Below are 25139 nucleotides of genomic sequence, written 5' to 3' on the forward strand. Positions count from 1 at the left end.
TGACCTCATTTTCAAGGTTCATTGGTCTTTTTTTAGTTATCTTGGTTAATGTTAAGTTTATGTGACAGTTGTAATAAAGCTTAGATTTATACTTAGGACTATCAACATAATATCAATGATTAGTATAGAAGGCGAGACATTTCAGCGTGTGCACTCTTGTTATATATAGATTAGACAGTTGGTTTTCCTGTTTGAATGGTTTAACACTAGTAATTTTGGGGCCCTTTATAGCTTGTTGTTTGGTGTGAGCCAACGCTCCATGTTGAAGGCCGTACATTGACCTACAATGGGTTACTTTTATACATTGTTATTTGGATGGAGAGTTGTCTCATTGGCACACTCACACCACATATTCCTATATCTAATAGCTGTGTTTAAAAGGTGAAGGGTGGAAAATTTTAACTACAACTGTAAAAAAAGGGTTTGATAGTGCAAAGGTTCTTGAGCGTAGAGAGAGAGAAGCTATCTACACGAGGCAACAGAAAATAACCGAGGATTAATTCTAAACCAAGGGTTAAATATAACCCTTGGTTAACTTGAAACTTAACCAAGAGATGAATAAATTTGATAAAATTAAATAAGAATATTACCATTGGGTCTAGCAAATAGCAAAAAAATGAAAAGCATCAAAGTGAATGTGTCTATCCCAAGTATTACTTCATATCAAGAGTTTTGCACTTCAGACTATTCCATTGATAAGGATGTGGGTGGATAGGAATGACTTTCAGTATACATCTCCCTATCTTTAAATGTACTTGCTTTAAGGAGTTATTTTACATTCATCATTTGTCAAACAAGCAAAAACAACCCATCACCCAAATGAGCAAAAATAACTTCCTTTCCTAACCTTCCATATTAATTCGAAAGGAACAGCCCTTAAAGGAAACTGGTCTTAATAGCATTTTTTAATGTTGTCTGTTGAATTCAATCACAACAAGACTACATGTTGAGTTGTGATGGACTACTTGCTCAGATACAGGTTCTTTTTCATTGTTGAAGGCTATATTGTGACCACTACTCATGCATTTTGTTAAATTAAAATGCTGGGACAGCGTCTCAGTCATTTATTATCGTGGATTCACATTTTCGTGGATTATTGAAATTGCATTGTTCTTAGATACTCAATTTTGTTGTTTTTCCAAATTTTGCATTTAAGTTTAAGAGAATTTCAGCTTTATTGACCATTTGTGGTTCACCTATACCCCCGAGAAATGGTATAATAGGAATAATTTTTTTCTTGTTCGTTTAGGAATTGAATATGAAATGAATGCAATAATATATATATTCATATACTGTATTTGTAAAGCATAATATAAATGTATAATGAAATGTCACCAGGTTAACAGCAAATTTACAGAAGGTAATGTTCAATAATGGTTAGATGACATTTAAGGTGGTACCTAACACTACAGGGAGATAACTCTGTAAAGTCATCTAAACGTTTTAATTACGTTGTTGTAAAAGGAATATTAGGCTTCTCAATGATCAAAATTGGAGTTTGTCAAACTGCTATATAACCAGTGTAATTTTTCAGACAAAACGGTTGGTTCAAAATTTTTGAATTTTTTTATATTTTTGTTAAAGGGTCAAAGTAAATACTTTGACCAAATTTTATGAAAATTAAACGAGACGAATAAATTTTAGTGAAAGTGTTGGGTACCACCTTAAAATATCAATGATAACATGAACCTTGTTCTTGCCAGGAAAGTCCTGCAACAACTATTACAATGTAATATAAGAAGTCATTCAATAAACTAACAATAAAGGCACTTAAATAAATTTAAAATTTAACAAATCATTCATAAATCCAGAAATACAAATAATGTCTTCAAATATAGTTATTAGTGATGCCATGATTTTAATAACTTATTTAGGTGATCTCAATATTGCTATAAAAGTTCTTTGTAAAACTAAATTATGAGTGTCAAATTGAACAAAAATCAATACTGACTGAGGTTTTGGGCTGAGGTCATTATTCATTTTGGTGCAACCACCAAAGAAACAGATGTAGCCTTATATTCAAACATGTAATTTTTATCAATATGATTATTGATAAATAATGATAATTATGTTAAGTAAATTTGTTTCTGATGTAATACTGATTTAAACTATGCAACTATAAAAATAAGTTATTGTATAAAAAATTAATTCATACTTTGTAATCATAAACATGATTTTGATTAAAAAAAATGATTAACCAACCAATGATTTGATCAAATTGATATAAAAAAAATCACAAATAAATCAATGCATACAACAGCGACCAGCAGCAGACAAATTTCCATTTCAGAAAAAACATTCATATTTTTACAAAATGATGCATTCCTTTCGTTCTTCAATTAAAAAAAATCATGTACCATAATTGCAATGTTTCTATTAATGTGAGAGAAAAAAATCAACAGTATCAGAAGACTTGCACTCAATTTTTGCAATAACATTTCCTAGATCTATTTGTCATGAATTAAAATGTTCTGCTTAGCCTTTTTTTGGTTTTGATAAGTGCATTCATACCTACCAACTGTAGAGAACTGGGAGAACACTGCATGCTTCATTTTAGTATACTCCACCTACATGTGTCCATTCAAAAAAATTTTGTATTGAATTTGTATAATTTTTTAACAAGTTCATTCATATAAATTTTAAAATATTGAATCCGTAGTTACACGCAAAAATTCATTTAACAAATGCATAAGAGCAATTGAAAGTCAACATGACAGCAACCCTTCAACACAAGTTGTAAGCTGTAAGCTATAGCTATTAATTACGATCTGGATGGGGTTAAAAAAATCGTGAATATTTGGCCAAAATTTAAAAGAATAGAGAAAAAAATATCCAAATATTTTAGAACGGGAAATAATGGGGTACTAAAATATAAATAATGGAGAATAATGGGCAAAGAAAAATAAAGAATAGAAAAAAATGACCTAAAAGAAAAAGTTTAGAAATGACAATCCAGACCTTCATTAAATATAAAAATATATGACCAGCAGAAAAATCTTATACAACATACATATTATATGAAATTTATTTAATAAATTTTATAATTCTTGTTTACATAAAAAAAAATATGAACATCTCCATTCTTCTTCCAACACGATCACATTTAAAACGATGTCTTGTCAAGATGAACATTTAAAATATACATGAATACATAAAATGAAGCTATGATGCAACATGCTGGTAAAATGTATACTATAAGATTGCAAAAATTATGATGTGTTTCTCAATTTTTCATTTTTCTTCAGAATAGTGTGGTGCACCTCATTGAGCTGAAATAAATGTTTAAAAAATATGCAACCTATTTGATTAATTAGCTGATAGATGATCTGACAGATTATGTATATGAAAAACTTTCGACAAATGGATTAATGGAAAAAAGAAATCCTCTTTTTAACCCTAAAGCACGGTAAAAGATTTTGAATTATCTCCCCTTAATAACTTTTGTTAGATAGAATATTGTTATTCCACAATATATTCATTGATTTCATTTTTTCAAAATCTATAAAATTTCCATAATTTTCTTCTGTGCGCCTTTGCACAGACATCCATAGTTTCATTCATAATTAACGGCTTTAGTCATACACTAATTGTATACAAAGTTACAAAACATATCTTGACTTGATATTAACAGATAGAAATGATAAAATTTAAGAACTTTTTCAAATCTTTGTAAGAAGTATAATTCACTAAAATTTCCTTAGTTTTATCACTTTGTTCCTATGCTCCTAAATATCACTGGAAAAAGCTAAGAGATTTATACAAAAATAGAACTTGATATAAAATTCATCCAGTTTAAGTCAAATAATATTTTTACGGTAGGCAGGCATCTACTGACAACATTTTCAAAATCAATTTTGACTCTTGATCTTTTTAAATTTTATTTTGACAGAATAAAACCAAAACAAATAGCAACAACTTTTCTGCCAAATTGTGAAAAAGAGGTTAAAAATTACATCCTCCTTTTAGTGTTTAAATTATCTCCCCTTGATAGTCTAGCAACAGTTAACTAACAAGCCGTGCCAGTTCTAAGATAAATTTGAATCGAATAGCCAAGATAAATATAACATACTTACATCTTCTAGTAATGTAACTAAATGCATAAAGCACCCTCTAAACAATGAATACATCAGATTAACGTCAAAAACAATTTATATGCATAAACAAATACTTCTCTATGGTCGGGTTGTTGTCTCTTTGACACATTCCCCATTTCCATTCTCAATTTTACTTTTATACATGTATGTCAGTACTCTCAATTAAATACACAAGGAAATTCAACTTTCGTGTCACAGAAAAATACCAAAATTTAGCAATATATAGTAAACTCTTTTTTTTTTGGTTGTGTATTTGAGATACAAAGGGATTGTATGACCAAATCAAAGTAAGCACAAATTCTTTAAAAATATTAAGTTCAAGATTACTTAACTTTCAAATTTTTGTCCAGGATGAATACATAATTGGAACTGTGAGGGTCTTAGAACGACATTTCGAAAAAACATTAAATAATAAGAATGTGATTTTTGATATATAAGGTAAATGGAAAGTGGAGATTCCCATTTTCAATTTTATCAAAAGATTTCAGTCTGAATATAATGGGATATCCTTGTCAGTTTCTGAATTTATTCCAACATAAAAATTGAGTGATTTATTCTTACTTGACACCCAACATACAAACAAAAATGGAATAAATATCATAGAAACAACAATAAAATAACTATTTAGTGAGTATGAATTTTCTATGGTGAATTAGAAAAAAATGTTACAATAATATTTCATTCTTGTAAAAAAATTCAGACCCAAAATGTTCAATGTACAAATAAAATCTTTGTAAAACAGAAATATAATTGTCTTCTACATGATACAAAATATCAAATAATACGTATACAAATAAAATTTATAAAATTTAACCGAAAAGTTTGACAAAGCATGGATGACAATAGGGTTTATCGTTCTGCTCTTTGAAAGTGCCTTTGTTTAACTGTTTCAAGCAGAAGGCACATACAAAATGTTCGGGATGAAATTTCTTAAACATGGCTGTTATACAACGTCCAGAAATTGGTTTTTGACAGCTGGCACATAGTGAGCCTCTCTTTGCATGGTAATGAGTTTCACAGTATGGTAATCCTTCATGTTCGAAGAAACTCCTTCCTCCAAATGGTTGACCACAATCCTACAATGATATTGAAATATTTAATTAATGAGGGAGGTAATACTTTGAAAATAAACTCAAAATAGATACAAGATAAAAATTTGGTATGGCAGACACACTTTTTGTCTACACAAGACTCAGTATAGAAGTTAATAGAAGTCTTAATGCATTTTGAAATTAAAGCATCTCATTGACATGGATTATTTTCTTCACAGCCGACAGTATCTGCTCTATTTCTATTCACTGCTGGATATTTAATAGTTTTTCCAGAAGTAAGTCCTGAAAAAATTGATGTTCCTCTGATTGAGCATTTCATGCAGATGACACATCACCAATGGAAGTGTCTGTCTAATGCTTAGTTCTAAAGCCAAAACTAGCATAATTTTGATAGTTTGAGACATAACCTAGAGACACATTATATTTTAATGGTCTATTCTAATGCTAGAAAAAATGATAAAGTATGTGGAATATATATTTTGAAATATTCCCTACAATTTGTATGTAGTGTCTTTTATTAAATGCAACAGTCTTTAACAATATGTTAGTTTGAGATGTACCCTACAGAAAAATCACTTTAATTGTCTAATCTAATGCTAGATAAAATGCTAAAGTATGTGAAATATATACATTTGTATTTTGATATATTCCCTACAATTTGAATGTAGTGTGTGTGATTAAATGCAACAGTCTGTAAAATTATATTAGTTTGAGACTTACCCTACAGGCAAAACAGTCTGGATGCCAGTGTCTACTGAGTGCTGAGATATAATTATCTAATATAGGACGACCACACCCTCCACAACGGGGAGCAAACATTTCCAAGTAGTCATCTCTGTAAAATGAAATAAAATTATTCTTGGTAACAGACAATCACATTTCCACAATGCAAATCACTACTTTAATTTAAAATTCATGACCTATTTTTTTTTTACAGTGTAATTTCATCCCCCTTCTTGCTATCAGAGTCATAAAACATGAAGAAATAAATTTAAAAAGGGTGTAGAAAAAATTTGCAAGTATAACACTTTTCACACTAGGATGATAATTGTGTTCCAGGATCATATAATCAAATTTTCTCCCTTAAAAACCAGCTTATTTAATAAAATTATATCCTTTAGGTTGCAGGTACCAGTTTTGGTGTACCAGAACATGTGTCCCACACAGAAATTTTGTTATAGTTAAGTATTGAGGTATATAATTGCATCATGTGGACTGAAAAAATAAATGAATGTAAATTCTAGGCTATTGTACTACACAAGTAAGTAGTTGCATACACAGGTTGGGGATTTCCTTCACATATAGGTCCAATCAGATGTCAAAATTGTGGTCTCCTCACTTGACGGCATCCAACCAAAGTGGGGGAAAAATTCAGTTTTATGTAAACAAAAATATCTTGAGATTTTGATGGTAAGGATAGGTTCGGACAAGGCTCTAATTCACTAAATATCTTTTCTCTCTTGAATTTTGGCAAAAATTCTTGTCGGTTTTTAGCAGGATTCTGCAGGTGAGGATTAAATTGGTTTCAGAGCATCACATTTTTTGCCTTATTTGCAATGCATTTATAAATTTTAAAATCTCCATGCTGGACAGACACCCAAATTTAAAGGTTTTCTATATATTTACATAAGCATGCACACATCTTAGTTCCTTGAAACCATGCATTTTATTTGTTTATAAGCTTGAATGAATTTTCAAGAAAATAAAATCACAAATCCATGAAATCCACCTTAGTCACAAACTAATTTAATCAAATTATCTCCCTTAGCACATACACCATTTTTAATCAAATTATCTCCCCATTGTACACAAACTGTTTTTTTTTCAAATTATCTCCCTCAGTACATAAACTAATTTAATCAAATTATCTCCCTTAGTGTACAAACCTGCAATATGCTTTCCCATCCATTTCATGAAATCCATCTTCCCCAAATGGTCGACCACACTGGGCACAAAAGAAATGTTCAGGGTGCCATGTACTTCCCAAAGCTGTCACACATTTCTATAAAAGACAATTAATTTAGATAATGTGTCTATTTGGTATTTTGTCTCATTATATCCTTTTTTTCTCTCTGATGTGGCATAAAGCAAACATCCAACAATAAATTAATCAATCTATCTGACATTAAAATACAGTAAAAATTATATCCTATTTTGATTTCTTTCAATTTCCCAAATACATTTTTCTGCATTTTTTTTTATTGCTTAGTGTTTTACTAAAATTTCTGATTCTGAAATCAGGGAAGCAAAGAATAAACTCCATAATAACTTTTAAGAAATCATAAATATGTATAATTTTTTTATTTAGACTAGTTCAAATTTCTTAAAATTATTAAAATTTGTTAACATTTCATAGGAAATATTTTTGTCAAATTTTATGAAAATCAAACATGCAAAATTAACTTTAGCCAAACTGTTGAATAATCCCTGAAGTGACCACATACCTAGACTTCACTGAAATTGTTTCGTTAAAATGAGAATGATAACTCTCATTCTTTAAAGAAAATAATACAACTATCTGGCTATCAACCACATTGAATTAATAGTAAGAAGTAAATTATCTTTTAAAAACTGAAGCGTAAATGTTGAACTGCATCACTTTTCTTACACTTGATGGATAAGGAAATAGTCTTTTAGAAGTTTATATCCTTCGTCCTTCAAGTGCATACTTTTCCAGTATCCAGTAATAAATACATGCTCTCATCCTAATTGAGGCTGACCCTTGCTCATTAATAAATTAACATAGCATTTATCCATCCATCAACAAAATTAGAGATGGACAATATATATATCTTACATCAACAATAGGACCATTACAATAGCTACACTTGGGGGCGAATATCCTGTGGTAATCTTCTTCACAAAACGCAGCTCCATCTCTCTCATAGAAATTCTTGGTTCCTAATGGCACTTTACATTGATCACAAACAAAATGCTCTATGTGCCAAACTTTACCCAATGCTGTAATAACCTGAAAGGATAAAAATTAGATGTCTTTTTATATCTATTTTTTGCATACTTATAATAATTAATTTTGTGGAAAACCATTTTTTGTCGATATTTATGTATATCTGTATAAAAGTTACCTACAATTCAAACATTTAATTATATACAAATATCAAATACACTTTCTGAATACGGAATGGGTCTTTTTGAAGTTTATTTCCTTTCTTTCAAATGCATACTTTTCCAGTATCTTGTAAAAATAATCATAATTTTCAGAGTTTTGATCAGTGTAAATCTTGAAGTCCTGCAAATATAAAGGTTCAATCGAGAATTCCAGTAAAGATAAATGCCTAATCCTGAGGTATTGAAAAAGATCCTTCTGCCCTTTACAGTACCAATACTTTTTAACCTATTATTGTATTTTTTTTTACCTCTGCATTGTGATACAAACAATCAAACGATTTGTTTTTTGCAAATTTTTCTTGTCCAACCCACTTTATGGTGAACACTGCTGTATCCAAATTGTTAGACTGTTACCATAGATATCAAAACAAAACTAAATTGTACTTAATTTACTCCCACATAGGAACACCACCTACCTGACCGATAACTGGCTGATTACATGCACCACAGAGTCCTTTAGTTTTGGTAGTCACTCCTTGTTCAGAAAGCTTTGATTGGATATCTCCTAACATAGATTCAAGTTCTCCTGTGTGTTGAGCACCACCAGCATTGGAAATCTGACCTTGACTAGACATCGGACCTTGACCTACATTTTTACTCTTGTTTGGTTTTGCATATGATGGTTCATTAGGTGAAGGTGCTCTAACTGGTGGCTGTTGTTGCCCTGACACCTAATCAAAAGGAAACAAGAAATATAATTGGATGTTTTTTGCGGAAATTCAAGGTCACAAAATTTCATTTGCAAAGTCTTTTTAAATAGAGAATGTACGCTATATTGACCTTGTGATGATTGTTGTTTTGTATTTTTAAATACAGCTTTTTTTGGATGCAGTTGACTGTTGGTGATTTTTGTGGTCTGTTTTTCTAGTCAATATTTTTGGTATGTTTTATTATCATATAATTCATCCATATACGCCTTGCTTATGCAACCAAAAAGACACTTAATATTTTGCTGACGCCAACAAAGGAAGCATCAACATTAAGTCTATTCTTCAGGGTAAAAAAAAAATATTGAAAATAATAAATCACCTCTGTAAATGCTTTTAAAATAAATACATGGTGAATAGCTACATACTTTTTTTTTCATGGAAAAAGATGTTGCTTGATTTTACAAATGAAATATGGGAAGAATAAAATATCATTTTGTTTGAAGAATGCAGTTATCTCCCTTACCATTAGAACTATGCTTTTTCATCTAAATCGATAAACTTCCATAAAAGTTCTATAAAATTACCTTAAATTCTGATAATGTAGCCATCAGATCGTCCAGTTCTCTGGTAGCAGTTGATGCCTGTTTGGTTACAGGTTGATGTACAGGAGGGGGAGGGGACTGTGGGAAGCCAGCATTATTGGCTGTATGTGACAATGTGTAGTCATATGTTGCTTCCTCACTGTAAAAATAAAATTGTTAATTATAAATTCGAAAAAAAATATTTTAAATTCTAAAGTTAATACCTAAATGCTGATAACATAATATTTATTATTCTTTGTTAAATAATATTAATTCTATGAAACCATGAATGTGCATCTTCAAAATCATAAAAAGGATTTGGTTTAACATTGTCATTTCAGAGCTTTTTATAGATGATTATGTGGTATAGATTTTGCTCATTGTTGAAGGCCACCAATGACCTTTAGTTGTACACTTCTATGTAATTAGGTTTCTGATGGAGAGCTGTATCATTGGCAATCATACCACATCTCCTTATTTTTCTATTGGTTACCCAAACTTCAACTTTCAAACATGTATGTTTCACTTTTTTACATAAATAAGGCCGTTAGTTTTCTCGTTTGAATTGTTTTACATTGTCTTATCGGGCCTATTATAGCTGACTATGCGGTATGGGCTTTGCTCATTGTTGAAGGCCGTACGGTGACCTATAGTTGTTAATGTCTGTGTCATTTTGGTCTTTTGTGGATAGTTGTCTCATTGGCAATCATACCACATCTTCTTTTTTATATGTCAAATGTTTGATTGTGCAAATCAGTTCATCCTTAAGCATTAACCCTTGTTATTGAAAAGACTACGGTATTTTATTGAGTCTGTCATTGATTAGCCAAATATTTCTATCTAGTGTCTGCAATAAAAGATTGCATTATTCTAAGATTGGAATATTTTGAAAATCTAAATTATTTGGATTATCTCCCCTACAATACTAAAGATATAAAATTTGCCATTAACTACAAAACCTTCTCTGTTCTTACAGACTACTAGGTCATATGAATGCCTAAATGACTAGGTTACTCATTATAATAAACATACTGTGGATTAATTATTATTTGTTGGATACCAATTTTCCTGGGTTTCGTTGGTACAGGTAAACCACGAATTAAAATGTTCAACGAACAACATATTTTCAATAGGCTTTGTATGCAGAGATTGGGAAAAACACGAAATCAAATATCCACGAATATGCAAGTATTCAGCCATCCACGAAAATTGATACCCATAAAAATAAATGAATCCACCGTAGGTGTGAGCCAAGGCTCTATGTTGGAGGCCGTACCTTGACCTATAATGGTTTACTTTTATAAATTGTTATTTGGATGGAGAGTTGTCTCATTGGCACTCATACCCCATCTTCCTATATCTACTATCTTCCTGTCAAGATAAGTTTTTTACAACTGAACAAAAAAGTATGTAAAAGGACTATTAGGCTATGGAAATCAACTCATCATAAATACCAGGATTGAAATTTATATTAGCACCTATGACACTGAAATCAAAAAATCTTAAAAGGCCAAATAAAGTACAGATTTGAAGCGCAAGGACTAAATAGGGGATAAAAGGGAAATCTAAATAGACATTTATTTCTACTTTGTCTCATAGGGATGAAAATTTCCAGTGGCACATAAGCACTTGGCTATCAAAATTTGAATTGGGTTACTTCTAATTTCTTAAACTTAAAATTATTTTATAAGGATTCGATATAAAACTCAAGACCAATTCGCAATGATGTAGTTGTTCATGAAATACCTATATAAATCAGTGTTTTAATCAATATCGGCCCTTACCTTCTCCTTGGTCCATCTGGTAAGGCGTTTTCTAATTGGTCCAATAAATTGTCTACAGTATTACGTTTCTCAGATCTGTTAGGTTTGGGTGCCACTTGTGGTGCTGGTGGCTTGTTGCTATCATTTATCACACCATTTTGTTGGAGTGGTTGGTTAGCTGAATAAAAAAAAAAAAAAAAAAAATTTAAAACTAATCGAATAATCCAAGAAATAATAAATTATTCTTGTCAACTATACATAACAATTCATACATGTATGCAGTTGTTTTTTTAGGTTTTTATCTGTTTGTTGGATGTTGCGTTATAAATAACTGTATACAGGTAGTAAATGAAAGTGTTCATCTTGTATGATTTTTAATTTTAGTTTCTTGTATATAATTCGAAGTTTAGTATTACGTCCATTATCACTGTACAAGTATACATATTTTTAGGGGCCAGCTGAAGGACACCTACGGGTGCGGGAATTCTCGCTACATTGAAGACCCATTGGTGGCCTTCGGCTGTTGTCTGCTCTATGGTCGGGTTGTTGTCGCTTTGACACATTCCCCATTTCCTTTCTCAATTTTATTTAACACCTGGTTGAACCTTTGAGTCCTAATAGATGTTTTTATTCTATACAAACAAACAAGTATTTCAAAGAACAATGTACTTTTAAGGTTCATCACAAGGTACATGTATTGTGAAATATGGTTGTATACTTAATTTGAAAATTCATCAAATTTGTTAGAAAAAATCTGTATATGTTCATCCAAAAAAAGTTGAAATGCTTGGCTGGACCTATATATGTGAAAGTAATATGCATTTTGTGTTCTTAGAAAAATAAAATTAATATTGCGATTTGAAATGTATTTTTATCCCCATCATCCAATGATGAAACCTACAACAGACTTAAGTGAGACACATGTCCTTTATATATATGTTATGTTTTTTTCTGTTCTTTTTTATATAGTTGTCTTTAACCCAATTGCTGTTCAATTGATAAAGCAAGATATATATACTACTTTCATGACTTATAAATGCAATATACTGATTTTTTTTTTATTGTTTCAGATATACCCAGGAGAAAATACCTGTTACAAACTATCGGATGCTTAAGAGTCTTTTTTTTTATTAATTAATGTAAACACTGTTAAACACTAACCACTGTTCCTTTTATCAACTTCAGCCATAAACTGTGCCGAGTTGAGGTCCTGAAGGAGCTGGTCAAGCTCGGTCAGGTTGTTGCTGATTGATGACATCTGTCTGGGTGCCGGTGATGACGTTGACCTCTCGGGATAAGAATGACCTGAACTTCTAGATGTACTAGAACTGGGTGTCCTCCCTCTGGTCACACTTATCTGCTGACCTTCATACAACGGCTGAAAGTAGAATTTGAATGTTAATAAACTTTGAATAATAAACTAAAAAACGATTAAGAAACGAAGGTTCTAACTCCGTCAGGCAAAGGTTGATCATAGGTAAGTTTCAAACTCAACCTTTCAAAACTATGAGAAAGAAGGGCGAAAAATTCCAAAGGAACATTCAAACTATTATGTCGAAAAAACAAACAGACAACACCATAACTAAAAAAAAAGGCCAACAGACATCGAAAAAACAACCAGACAACACCATAACTAAAAAAAAGGCCAACAGACAAACAATAGTAAACAAAACACAACACAGAAATAAAGACTGAGCAACACGAACCCCCACCAAAAACTGGTGTGATATCAGGTGCCACAGAAGGATAAGCAAATCCTGCTCCACATGTGGCACCTGTCATGTTGCTCATGTTGTTACAAACCTGGTAATAAGTCAATTTCGTTAGGTCATATTTGGGTAAAGGGTACTAAATTGTGAAGTGACAAATGTGTCAAATTTTTTTTGGTTTTTGGAGCTTTGTTCTAAAAGTTGATAGCACTTACAATCAAATCCATGCATCTATCATATCTATAGCTAATGATCAATTTCTTTGCAAGCAATGAATTGTATTTGAAGTTCATCATTAATAATTCAATCAGGATTTGAGAAAAAATGTGCACAGGTGGAAGTCTGGTAAATCCAGGTAAAGACACCTTAAACTGTGAAGTCTATAGGTAGGCGAAATTGATTCTAATACTGTGTATTCATTAATATTCGTTGGATACCAATTTTCGTGGATTTTGCGGGTACAGGGAAACCACGAATTTAAAAGTTCAACCAAATACAAATAATCTAAAGGAGAGTGTTGCCAAAACCACAAAATTAAATATCCACGAATATGCAAGATTTGCTCAATCCACGAAAATAAATGAATCCATATATAGTACCCGATATCTGAACATGTGTTTAAAATTACTCTAAATGAATAGCAAATCTTTCCATGTTTGAGAAGAAAAAAAAAATTATTTTTTTAAAGAAATTTACGTATCGGATGTTTATTAGTCTTCATGCCTATCTGATTAAAAAAAAACTTTTTCAAATCAGGACAATAAAAGAATTTGAGTAGGCAGTCTTTTTCTGGGTAGGTAGGGTTTTGGCAAACAAACCAATTCTTTTTTATGGCCTTGTAAGATGGGTCATTGTTGTCTTTATTAACAAAAGTATACAAGAAAATCTAAATGTCTTACCTCTTCCTGTCAGTAGGAAATAAAATCATAATTTCCTTATTTCAATTCTAATTTTAATTTTTCATTTCTTCCCTATATTTTCTGATTAAATTCAGGATGCAAAAACAAGAAAACACATCGACCTAATCAAACAGGATACATAATTTATATCCTTCCTCAGGAAAAACATCAACGCTATGTTATTCATCTATGTTAATAACATGTATAGTGCATTTATTAACACAATATTTTGCATATAATGGAAAACTATATTTTCAAACTACCTCTATCGTGTCTATTATTCAGTACCTGAAATCTTTACATAAGTTTTACACTGAATTCATCCAATGTCCTCATTAAGGGGTCTGGAGCACATAACCATAACTTACCTGGCCTTGAAGGCATAAAACTTTGCTCAGTGCTCGGAGCACAAAAATCATGCTCGAAACATGAAATCCAGCAATTTGATTGGTTGATTTTCGAGTCTGAGTACAAAAATCATGCTCGAAAGTTTTATGACCATGAGGCCTGAAGTATCTTACATAAGTTATAAAATGCCTTATATATACATGTAGCTGCTTATTTTGTACGGGTTTTTCTCATTGTTGAAGGCTGTATGATTTGGTTAGACATGTATGCGAGTCTGGATGGGGCGTGGGGTCCCAGTTTTCATTTTTGTGTTCTTTTAATATTTTTTTAGACTATTTTTCTCTATTCTGTATACTTCTTGTCCATTATTCTCTATTCCTAATTTTTTGGGTCCATTTTTCTCTATATTTTTTCTTTCTACTTTAGGCCCGTTTTTCTTTATTCTGTAAACTCCCATCCCCGTCATGTATTTTCCATGTTGTACTTTGTCACACCTTAATTATAGTGTAACTAATCATAATGAATATACTAAGGGTCATATGTATAAATCAATTCATATCACAAATTTTCTTTTTTGTTCATAAAATATGAGATATGTCATTGGGGCAAAACCGTGATTTGTAAGAGTTTGTCATCATTTGTAAAAGTATAATTTTTATATCTTGTTATATTTTTCATATTGTGCCTCTAGCTTACCCATAAAATTTGAAGAATGTGTTTCTAATTAATATTAATGATCATCACCTCTTGTTTACAATGAGTTAGTCATTTTTTTTCTCAATTGCCCATAGCAGTCTCTGAACAGTCTTCTTATAATTATAAAAATAAGGAAATGCGGTATGATTGTCAACCAGAAAAAAATCTACCAGTCTTTTAAAATTGGAAAAGTAGTAGGCCTTATGGCCACTGTACTGCCTTCAACAATGAGAAAAACCCATACACTACGTACCATATAGCTTGAATAGGCACCTGAAGTTTTCAGATTATGATGTTTGACATTTAACTGCTATCAACCAACTTAAGACTATATTTTTTTTCCCGCATTTGTTTACTCTCTCAAAATTAAACCTATTATAGTTTGCACCAATAAGTAATGTTGAGTTATCTTTCCTGTCTTCTAAGGTGATATCAAATATGTGCTGGTTTTTTTACAAAATAAATGTTTACCTTACAGAGAAAATATCTACACCTTATATCACTCCAAACATGACATTTTTGACACTGAAATAACGGAAAGTATTATTCATTTCCTATAGTCATATAGTGATTCATTTTGCGTTGTCGACGTTTGTACTTATGTATATAAATATATATAATCTATATTTGTAGTGCAAGATATATTTAGTGTATTCAAACTTACAAAATTAAGATATATTTAAACAATTCATACTTGACAAACTGAGCTGGGAGTCTCATGACATATTTCAAGTATTATAATATTCTTTTTTGTCTTGTTTAAATTCAAACCGTCTAAAAATGACGGTTTTCTTATAAGTAACTTTGAAAAACTTTCATCCTCTAGATAATCCCCTTTTTCGTTTAAGATTGTTCAAATCTCAGAAATCCATTAAAAGATACAAATCATGGTCAAAAATTTAAAACTGACGGAATCGCATGTACCGGTACTCCTAAACGAGCAAGACCTGCTATGGGTGGGGACAGTCAGATTACTGTAAATTAAGAAATTACTATGTATGCATTTGTTATTGCAATTAATAAAGAAAGGAGTTTAGTTATTACAATTTTTACAAATTAGAAGAAAAAAATCTGATCAAAGGTCGACAAAGGTCTTTGTTTCAGGTATCAGGATGGGAGTCCTTTTCTTTGCACTACTCACCCAGTCGCATTATTCGCATTAATATAAATGTCGCAAAAATTTCTGGATTTATCGTCAGTTAGCACAACATGCTTTCAGCAAGCAAACAGATTGAAAAAGGAAACAAATAATCCTTAAAACTGTTTTATTTTATTAGAAGAGATGGGGCATGTCTGGGGTAAACATTAACTAAATATCTCTTCTACCAGAATGTATGAAGCAGGAATTAAAGAAGGCCATGGCCTCAATCTGAGCGTCATTCCACTGTAATTCATACAAGTGCATTTCAAAAGTTAAACCAATCTTTATCACAAAACAATCTACATTATACATTTATTTATGTTTTGCAGAGTACAATACATGAATAACGATCATTATGCAGTTATCGTAATTATCACTAAGTGCAAAAGATTGTAGATGTTATCTTTATTTACATGTTAAAACGTGAAAAGTACATGTATCTATAGTAAATTTAAAAGGCTGGTGAGAGACAGATTTTTTTGTTGTTGTTTATCCTGTCATAAATTAAATAACAGGGGTGGATCCAGCCATTTTTAAAGGGGCAGGGGTTGTAACTACTATATGTTCCCATTCAAATACATTGATTGTCCCAAAAAAGGGGGTTCCAACTAAATGTCCCTATTCAAATGCATTGTTCATCCTAAAAAGGGGGTTCCAACCCCCGGACCCCCTCTGGGTACGGCACTGAATCATCAGAAATCTTAACCATGGGTAATAGAAGGTTAAGATTTCCATGTTCTTATACTTATAAGTTTTATAGATATAACCAATCACTGCAAATTGTGTAAAGTAATAGAATAGTCAAAATGGAAAAAAAAATTTCAAGCAGAAGTCTATAGCCAAAATTTTTCAGATACAATATTTTGTTTCAGAAATGATTTTTCTCGTAAGATTTTTTTGTGAAACAGAGTAGCTCGTTGTTTGTCCAGATCCCTTTAATAGTGAACTTTAGTAAAATATTTTTAATATCCAACTAAAAAAAGTTTTTGCATTGCTTATGTCTTTTGGTTGTTTTTGTTGAATGGGTTGCTGGCTGATTGAGGTACTGGTAAACCACATTACATTATATTTTCTTCAGCTACAAATACTTTTAAAATAGTCAGAATTCTTAAGAATGTTACTATAATTTTAAAGATTGTCTTTTTTCTAGTTAACTTAATATTTCAATTACATATTTACAATGCACAACAATTATGTAATGCTTAAGGTATTTAAAAATTATTATCCTATAATAATGTGGGTGTCAATAGTCATTTAAAAAGATTGACAAAAACTGTTATCCAAATCTTAATCAAAGTGTAAAGAAATGTTTCGTCATCTCTTAAAAAAGATCTTGAATCAGTCATACCAAATACAACAGGGATTTGTTCAAACCAACAAAAAAACATCCTATGTTTATACTCAGTGTGGTGGTTCCAGGGGTCCGACTTCAGGGAGTTTGACCCCCCCCCTTTTTTTTTTAAATTGCTGGATATGTCACTGTTAATATATTACTGTATAAATGTAGAAACAGCTAATCTAGAGGTGTGATCACATTTGACCACTGATATTGAAAAGAAAAGGGAAATTTTTACAAAATATCTTAAGTACTATCTTTATATCTTTTTCTGTATGGTGATTCAAATGATGAGTTAAGAGTCGACATCAGACTCAGAAATCAAAACACTGGATTTGGTGTTTTTAGCACAAATTGTGAAATCTGAGTACTGTGTAGAGTTGTATAACCATAAGCTCAAGACTCATGGATTCAATTTAGTGAGACCTCTGTAAAGTATAATCTACTTTTTATTCATGCCTATGTCATGTGATTTATAAGATCCAGGCTAGGATGGACAATTAGTATCATTATAATAAACCTTTCAAGGAACCTGATTCCAAAGGAAATTTTCAAGTAGAAAACAAAAGAACAACACACCCTAGACTTACAGCTACTTGTATGAAAACATATACCGGTAGTATACATACTTGATTGCAATTTCAATTACCAGTTTGGTATGAAATATGTTAGTATATTTTTCAAGTAGTGGTTTAGTTTACAAAAGTGAACAGACTTCCTTTCCTTTTTCTGTTTCCCAGCCTTCAACTGTCCTGTGTTTTTAACTTTAACATTGCTACTAATACTGTAAATTCAGAAATTATTGTGATGTTTTTATTATGTTGAAAAATATGATTGGGTTATAATCGCAATAATCTAAACTTGCATTTGAAATTTTTATATTAATTTAACAGGATATTTTTCAATAACGCAAAAAATACAATCGCATTTTAATCTAAAATGACAAAATCGCAATAACAAATGCAAGCAATAATTTCTGCATTTACAGAATTTTATTGAAGATTGTTCTTTTTTGGCTATTTAAAAATATCTTCATATATCGGTTAGTCTTTCTAGATTTAGAAGACGAAAACCCAGAACCTGGACTTTATACAGTATTTTCAAAAAAGAAGATGTGGTATGATTGCCAATAAGAAAATTATCCACCACAGGTCATATGAAGTGGATGTAAGCAATTATAGGTAACTGTACAGCTTCAGCATGCGTCTAGCTTCATATTGAAATTGGCAGTTTGGCTGGTAAGATATAAAATCTAAACTTTTAAGAAATATGCTGCCAGAACCCTCAGGGAGGAGGGCGGTTAGGTGTGGTTTTTAAATCACTGGTCCTTAGACTTACCTCATCAAATTGTCTTGGTGGTGGTATGCTATCTAAAACATCCTGGGGTGGTGGTGGTGGCAGAGGGGGTGGAGTCTCACTTCTAGCTCTGTATCCTTGGTCTTGTTGTTGGTACTGGGTTGGGGCTTGGCGCTGGTACTGGTTAACGTGGCCAGTGGTGGACTGTAAGTCAGCCAACAAAGCATCTGTAAAACAAGGAACCAGACCATTAGTCAATCTTAACTATTGGTAACAGTCATGTCCATGGCTGAACATCATCTCTCTATAATGTTTCAACAACTAGTAAGAATATCGAAAACAAAACAATTCCTACATCATTTGCTTATCAGTTCCAACACATTTACAACTCTAAACAGCTGGGGGAAAGAAAGTAGATTTAATTTTTATACCCAAAAATTTATATCTTTAGCAATAACACTCAAAAAATATCACACAAAAAATTGTTTCTCTATCTCTATCAAATGATTTGCAGCCAATACAAATATGCATACTTGATCATATATTCTTCCTTTAATACATTGAACATTTATAGATGATGGATCATCAAAATTTGACACAAAATTTTCTACTGTTGTGTTTTTTTTTCTTCGATAAATGGTACACAAATAGTTGTCATAAAAGTGAATAGTACTGTTTGCCCTTTTAAAGGGTTTTTAAAACGACGAAGTATGGCATATGACATTTTTCAGATTTTCTGTATGACCTTTCATTTCTTTCATTAATCATGTTGTACAAATACATGCATAAATACATGTATGACACAACTCATCAGAGAGAATTAAAGGGTCAAGGCCAAACCGATTCAACGACTACACAAGTATTATAAAAATTGGCTCTTTACTATAGGCCTCCAAATTTGAACAGATTTTTTTGTCACCACTATGCATAGCAGAGGAGCCACTTAAGTTTTACCCTTGTTTTTTTTTTTTTTTATTAAATTGATCACTGGAAAAGGGTAAGGAGATTGGTAAGAGGGGACACAACTTTATTTAGATTTAGCAAATACCTTTGCAATGTATCATTATTGTTAAAATACAAAAAGTTATAAAATAAATTTGGCCGATTTAAAGTTATTTATAAATATTATCACTATAAATATAAAAAAAAAATAATACAACTTTGTTCAATGAAAGATATTTCACTATTTATATAGATCTACATGTACATGTATTGTTTATGTGTAAATCATGTGTAGATTGATTAGTAATCAAAGGTAATAAAACCAAACCATGATGTAACAACAATTGCACATATATATTTATATTTACATGTATATATATAGATATTATATAAGTTAGCTATGTTACATCTAGGCCATGCAATTAAACATGTCTAACCATATCATGAAAAAAATGAATGTCAGGTAAAAAAAAAATCAAAATTAAATTAGCTTAAAAATATTGAAAAATACTTAATTTCTCTCTTAGGCAATCTTGGTGACAACTTGACAAACTTCAGCATAACTTAAAAACTCCAAACTCCTAAATATGGAACGAATATTCAACAACACAATTGATTTGTTACACCAAAACAATCCTCTTTAAATTTATAATTCCATTACACAAGTATTAGTCAACGATAAATATCCCACTCAAGTCTGATAATTGAAATTTTCAAGTGTTTTATGAATGTCATATTATATGCATTTAATCTGTAGTTTCCCCTTGTCAATTATTGAAATATATCTCTTTCCGCAAACAATTTAAATCACCGGTCATTTAAACTTCGAAATATCAAATGCATTCTGCACAATAGTTCTTTTTTAAAATTTGATATGCCTCTTGTACTTTGTCCTCAAAATGATTACATATTTTAAGAAATCCTCACTATCCGAATCCAAATTTATAAACTGGACGAGGTTAAAATCGGTCATTTAAATACAGTTTATCAGCGAAAACACCTTTCACCCAAACATGCGTCACTTTGCACAATGCCAATTTATTCTAGTCAATGGTTTATCTTTTTCACCTAAGCAACCAATTTTCTAAATCAAAGAAAATTATTTAATCTTTATCTTCATCCTTTGTTGTTTTTCGTTATCCAGATTTTTATCTTTAAACCCTTTCTTTTTCGTTAATATTTATATATATATATATATAAACCTCTAGCGCTGTCTTAGAAAACAGAATATTATAGTTTGGTTTTCTTCCAAATTTTCTGACTTTCTGGACAAGATTTACATGATTGTTACATTAGTTTATGTCTATATAGTTCTAATTAAAGAAAACATAATAGATGGGGGTGGGAGGAACTCCACAGGGGAAATTAAACAGCTACATCTGATTTCTTAATTTCCCTCCAAAATCCCCAATTAATAAACTTATTCATGTTATTATGGATTTAATTTTGTTAAGGAAGCAGCATTCAGAAATATAAATTTAATAATGATACAACTCCTTAACTATCAAAAAATTGGCCCCTCATTCATTTTATGAACAACTTGCTATTGTTGTAACCTGTCAGTGACCTAATTATTCAATTTAATGTAATGCATGCACATCAGGTCCTGATAAAGCATATGTATGTCTATCCATGACAAATGAATACCATATATGATATTTGTTGTAGAGAAGATATTCCCCCTCCCCATATTTTCTAAATAACTAAACTTTATAATCTTCAAATTGTTATATTTCATTTTAATAACTTTTCTTATAGCTAGCTATATTTTTTTTCCTTAAAATTATTATTAAAAAAAAAAACATTCGAAAATTAGTATGTTTCCCTTCACTCTTTCTAAAACAGGGAACTTTCAAAATGCTAAAAGGGAAATAACTCTTTATTAAATCTTATCAAAATAGTCTACTTTTCAAGGTACATCAATAAATAAACTTCAAAAGTATTATCAAAAGTGAAAAGTACACTTGTTGAATATTTCATCAAACGTCCACACGAAAATAGATTTATAGTTCCAGGTCCAATACAATTTCTATTAGATATTTGGTTAAAATAAGATAAAATGGTCAACGTTTATCTAATTATTGGCTTATAAACAACAACCACTCTAATTCGAACATTTTAAGGTGAATAGGTCCTGATAGTATCGTTTGAGGGGGGTTAGTGAAATATTTGAAATTCTGTCTGGGATGTCATTTATTATGTTGTGGAATTTACAGAAGAGGTAGAGGTCAGGAACCTCTAAAGAAAACCTTAAGAATTAAAAACAGAACTTTTCTAAGCCTAATAATCCTACTTTAAAATACCCTATATGCATTTAAAGCAGAACTATGTTCCCATAGCTTATCGTTGCCCTTGACTTAGACTCCCTCAAACACGCCTGCGAAGAATGCAGTCTGTAACAAAATCTTTCACAACTGCTACAGAGTCTGAAAAAAATTCAGACGTATTCCTAAAAATTAACTAATTCAAAATAAAATTTTACTAGTCTGGGGCATCTGACTAGTGGCTATCCGTGCAGACTGTGTTTCTGTTAAACTTATTCCAAGATCCATGATCTCTGAACACCATGTTAACCCCTTCAAGAACCTGGTCCCAAGTAAAAAAAAACACAACATTTTATGCTCTGGTTACCTCTTTTGAAACCAATTCCTAATATAATAGAGAAGGAAACAAGAATGTGTCCCCAGTACACGGATGCCGCATCCGCACTATCCTTTTCTATGTTCAGTGGACCGTGAAAATGGGGGAAAATCTCTAATTTGGCATTAAAATTAGAAAGATCATATCATAGGAAAGATGTGTATTAAGTTTCAAGTTGATTGGACTTTAACTTCCTCAAAAACTACCTTGACCAAAAACTTTAACCTGAAGCGGGACAGATGGACAGAATAATTAACAGACGAATGAATAGACGCACAGACCAGAAAAAATAATGCCCAAAAATGGTGCATAAAAAGTGACCTGATATCTTATTTTTTGTCCAACTGTCTCAAGTTTTTCAAATGAAGAGGATTAAACTTAGCATTTCAGTTCTGTGTAAAAAGTGAGAGCTTACCAATACTTTTCATCAATCTTTATTATCATGGGGTGGAAATATCTGAGAAACTTCAATTTATGTAAAAACTTTTATCTGTACGTGCAGACCAGAAGGTTATCTTTAATGACTTTTAGTTAAAGAATGTACAATGCACTAAGATGTTGAAAAGTACAGGTGAACTCCATACAAGTAGTAATTTCATAATTTCAAAAATAATTTAAAAGAGGGTATTCTAATACATGTATTCTCAATTATATATTGTTTGTGGAAGGTTAATCTTCAATGTCTTATCTTGAATGACAAAGAAAGAGAGGGATAATATTTTCAGCTATTGTTAAGAATACATGTATGATTAATGAACCTAAATATATATATAAGACCCTGAAATCAATAAAAACACTATTTTACCTACCCAAAATCAATATCTGCATTCCTTTAGTGCAAAAAAGTTTGTATACAAATTTCATAAGAATCAGTCAACTAAAAACAAGCTATTGTCAAAAAGACAATATCTACAGACAAATTATGACAATGACGATGACAGCATTCCAAAACCATAAGACCACAAAAATGTGTGATCATACGGAAATAATTGACAACTTGTCAAAATGTGATCCAAGACTGATCACTGTACTAACTTAGTCAGTATTGTATTTATGGGGGTTTATGAAATCAGGGGGGAATGAGGTGTCAAGCCCAATTTTAAGGACTATTTTTGTTATCTAATGGTAAAATGTTATGTGCACAAAGGAACAAAGGGACAATAATTTAATTAATAAATTTAAACATATTTATTTATGGTGGATTGGGAAACAAGTTTTGCAACTTATATTAATCTCTTTCCACTTTGCGGGTGGGAGTGCTGCCTTGTAGCGGCATTAGCCTACTCTTTTTCGAAATCTACAAGGGTGTTTTTAACGTGCAAGAGATATGGCACTCTCTTAACACGGGTCAGCCATTTATCGTCCCCTTCCGACGGACTATCATCGTTTCCTCAAGACCATACTCGCAAATGGTATCAAGGGAGAGCCGATAGGAGAACTAGGGAGGAGTTTCTATTGATACATAAATGTTCCACTTTTAGTATCCCTAATATTCTTTCTTCTGTTCACCACATGACCAAATACTGCATACTTGAGACCATACTTTTACTTTTAAGAGAGAAACCATTCAAATTCAAGCAGTGGGAGGGGGATGGGTAGGGGGTATGGTTTTTTGTTGGAGCCTTAAAATTTTATTGATGAAAAGTATAAACATTTTTGTTCCTACGCTATCAATCAAATTATTTTTTTCAAAATACAACACTATAAGCTTAAGGGATGAGGAAAATCTGGGTTTTTTTGTCATCTCCTTGTCCACAATATTTTATTCTCCATCAAATTGGAGATCAGAATATTTTTTAGAACCCCCGCCCCCTTTTTAAATTTTAAATGGTCTTACTTATAGATGACTACCCTAACAGGTGCTATTAGAATAAACTGTTTACCATTATTGAGAACCTAAGTTCCCCAAAAGCTTATTTCTGGTATATTTTGTCTTTCATCAACTTTAAGATTTTGCTCGCACCCCTAAAACTAGCTTTTCCCCCTTTTTTCCTTACAACTTGCAGTACATGACTTTAAAAAATATAAAACATGACAGAAGCTTCAGAATTTATATCAACAGACAAGTTCTTCAAATAATCCCCTGTAAATCCTACCACATGTTGTCCTTAATTTTGAAATTTATCTTAATCTACCCTTTCACTTTATTTTAGTCGAAGGACAAGAAAATGACCACAAACTGATAGTAAAAATAACTGTATCACTACAGAAAAGATCAACCTATACATAGATACCCATCGTCTGGCCACTTAAAAGTCTTTAGTAGGTAAATAATAAATTAACTCCTTCAAAGTATATCAGAAATTTTGATATTGATACAGTACAAATAAGTTCATAATTTGCACCATGGCAAACATTATAGTTCAGATTTTGGATATTTATGGGTTTTATCATCATAAGCTCCTTGTATCAAATATTTAATACAACTACATGTACTACTAGGCCTAAATTAAAATATATTGTTTGTTTCCCCAATCCCGACCCTGCCAAGCCAGGTGTGGGTAGGTAGGGAGGGGAACGACCTTCAATAGGAAAGCTGACATTTCTAGTCAGTTAGGATTGGAGTCGGGTTCAAACTCACAACCCCAGTGTTGACTGGCTAGTGATTACAGTAGTAACTACTTAGACCACTGGTCCACTGAGGACCCTGGCCTGATAATATTATTCTATTTTAATGAAAGTCCTAAGAGTTTGTTAAATGCATGAGCCTGATAATATCATTTAACAATTAAACTGGACTTTCAATAAGCTATCATGTATATGGAAAATATATATTTTGTACAGCTATCAAGCTGTTTGGGGCAATGACCTCCTTTCCCTAATTTCTCTCTCTCTCTCTTTCTCTGTGCTACAGAAATTAAAA

General features: G+C 31.3%; 1 protein-coding gene across 8 annotated transcripts in view; it reads right to left on the minus strand.

Annotated features, from left to right (window-relative positions):
* Window positions 1-1280: 1280 nt before the first annotated feature.
* Window positions 1281-25139, minus strand: part of LOC143076240 (paxillin-like) — a 38924-nt gene continuing 15065 nt past the window's right edge. For 4 of the 8 annotated variants that reach the window (XM_076251961.1, XM_076251964.1, XM_076251963.1 and 1 more), the window contains exons 2-10: window positions 18737-18921; window positions 12431-12647; window positions 11291-11447; window positions 9510-9666; window positions 8692-8946; window positions 7944-8117; window positions 7033-7148; window positions 5867-5981; window positions 1281-5170 (exon numbers count right to left, since the gene is read on the minus strand). In XM_076251961.1, the coding sequence (XP_076108076.1) occupies window positions 4904-5170; window positions 5867-5981; window positions 7033-7148; window positions 7944-8117; window positions 8692-8946; window positions 9510-9666; window positions 11291-11447; window positions 12431-12647; window positions 18737-18921 (1643 nt within the window). In that variant the 3' untranslated portion in view covers window positions 1281-4903. Of the gene's footprint in view, window positions 5171-5866; window positions 5982-7032; window positions 7149-7943; window positions 8118-8691; window positions 8947-9509; window positions 9667-11290; window positions 11448-12430; window positions 12648-13877; window positions 14000-15392; window positions 15514-18736; window positions 18922-20147; window positions 20357-25139 lie in introns of those variants that run through there. The other 4 variants (XM_076251960.1, XM_076251965.1, XM_076251967.1 and 1 more) reach the window with 4 other exon arrangements.

The sequence above is a fragment of the Mytilus galloprovincialis genome, chromosome 5, assembly GCF_965363235.1.
Source record: "Mytilus galloprovincialis chromosome 5, xbMytGall1.hap1.1, whole genome shotgun sequence".
NCBI classification, from domain to species: domain Eukaryota; kingdom Metazoa; phylum Mollusca; class Bivalvia; order Mytilida; family Mytilidae; genus Mytilus; species Mytilus galloprovincialis.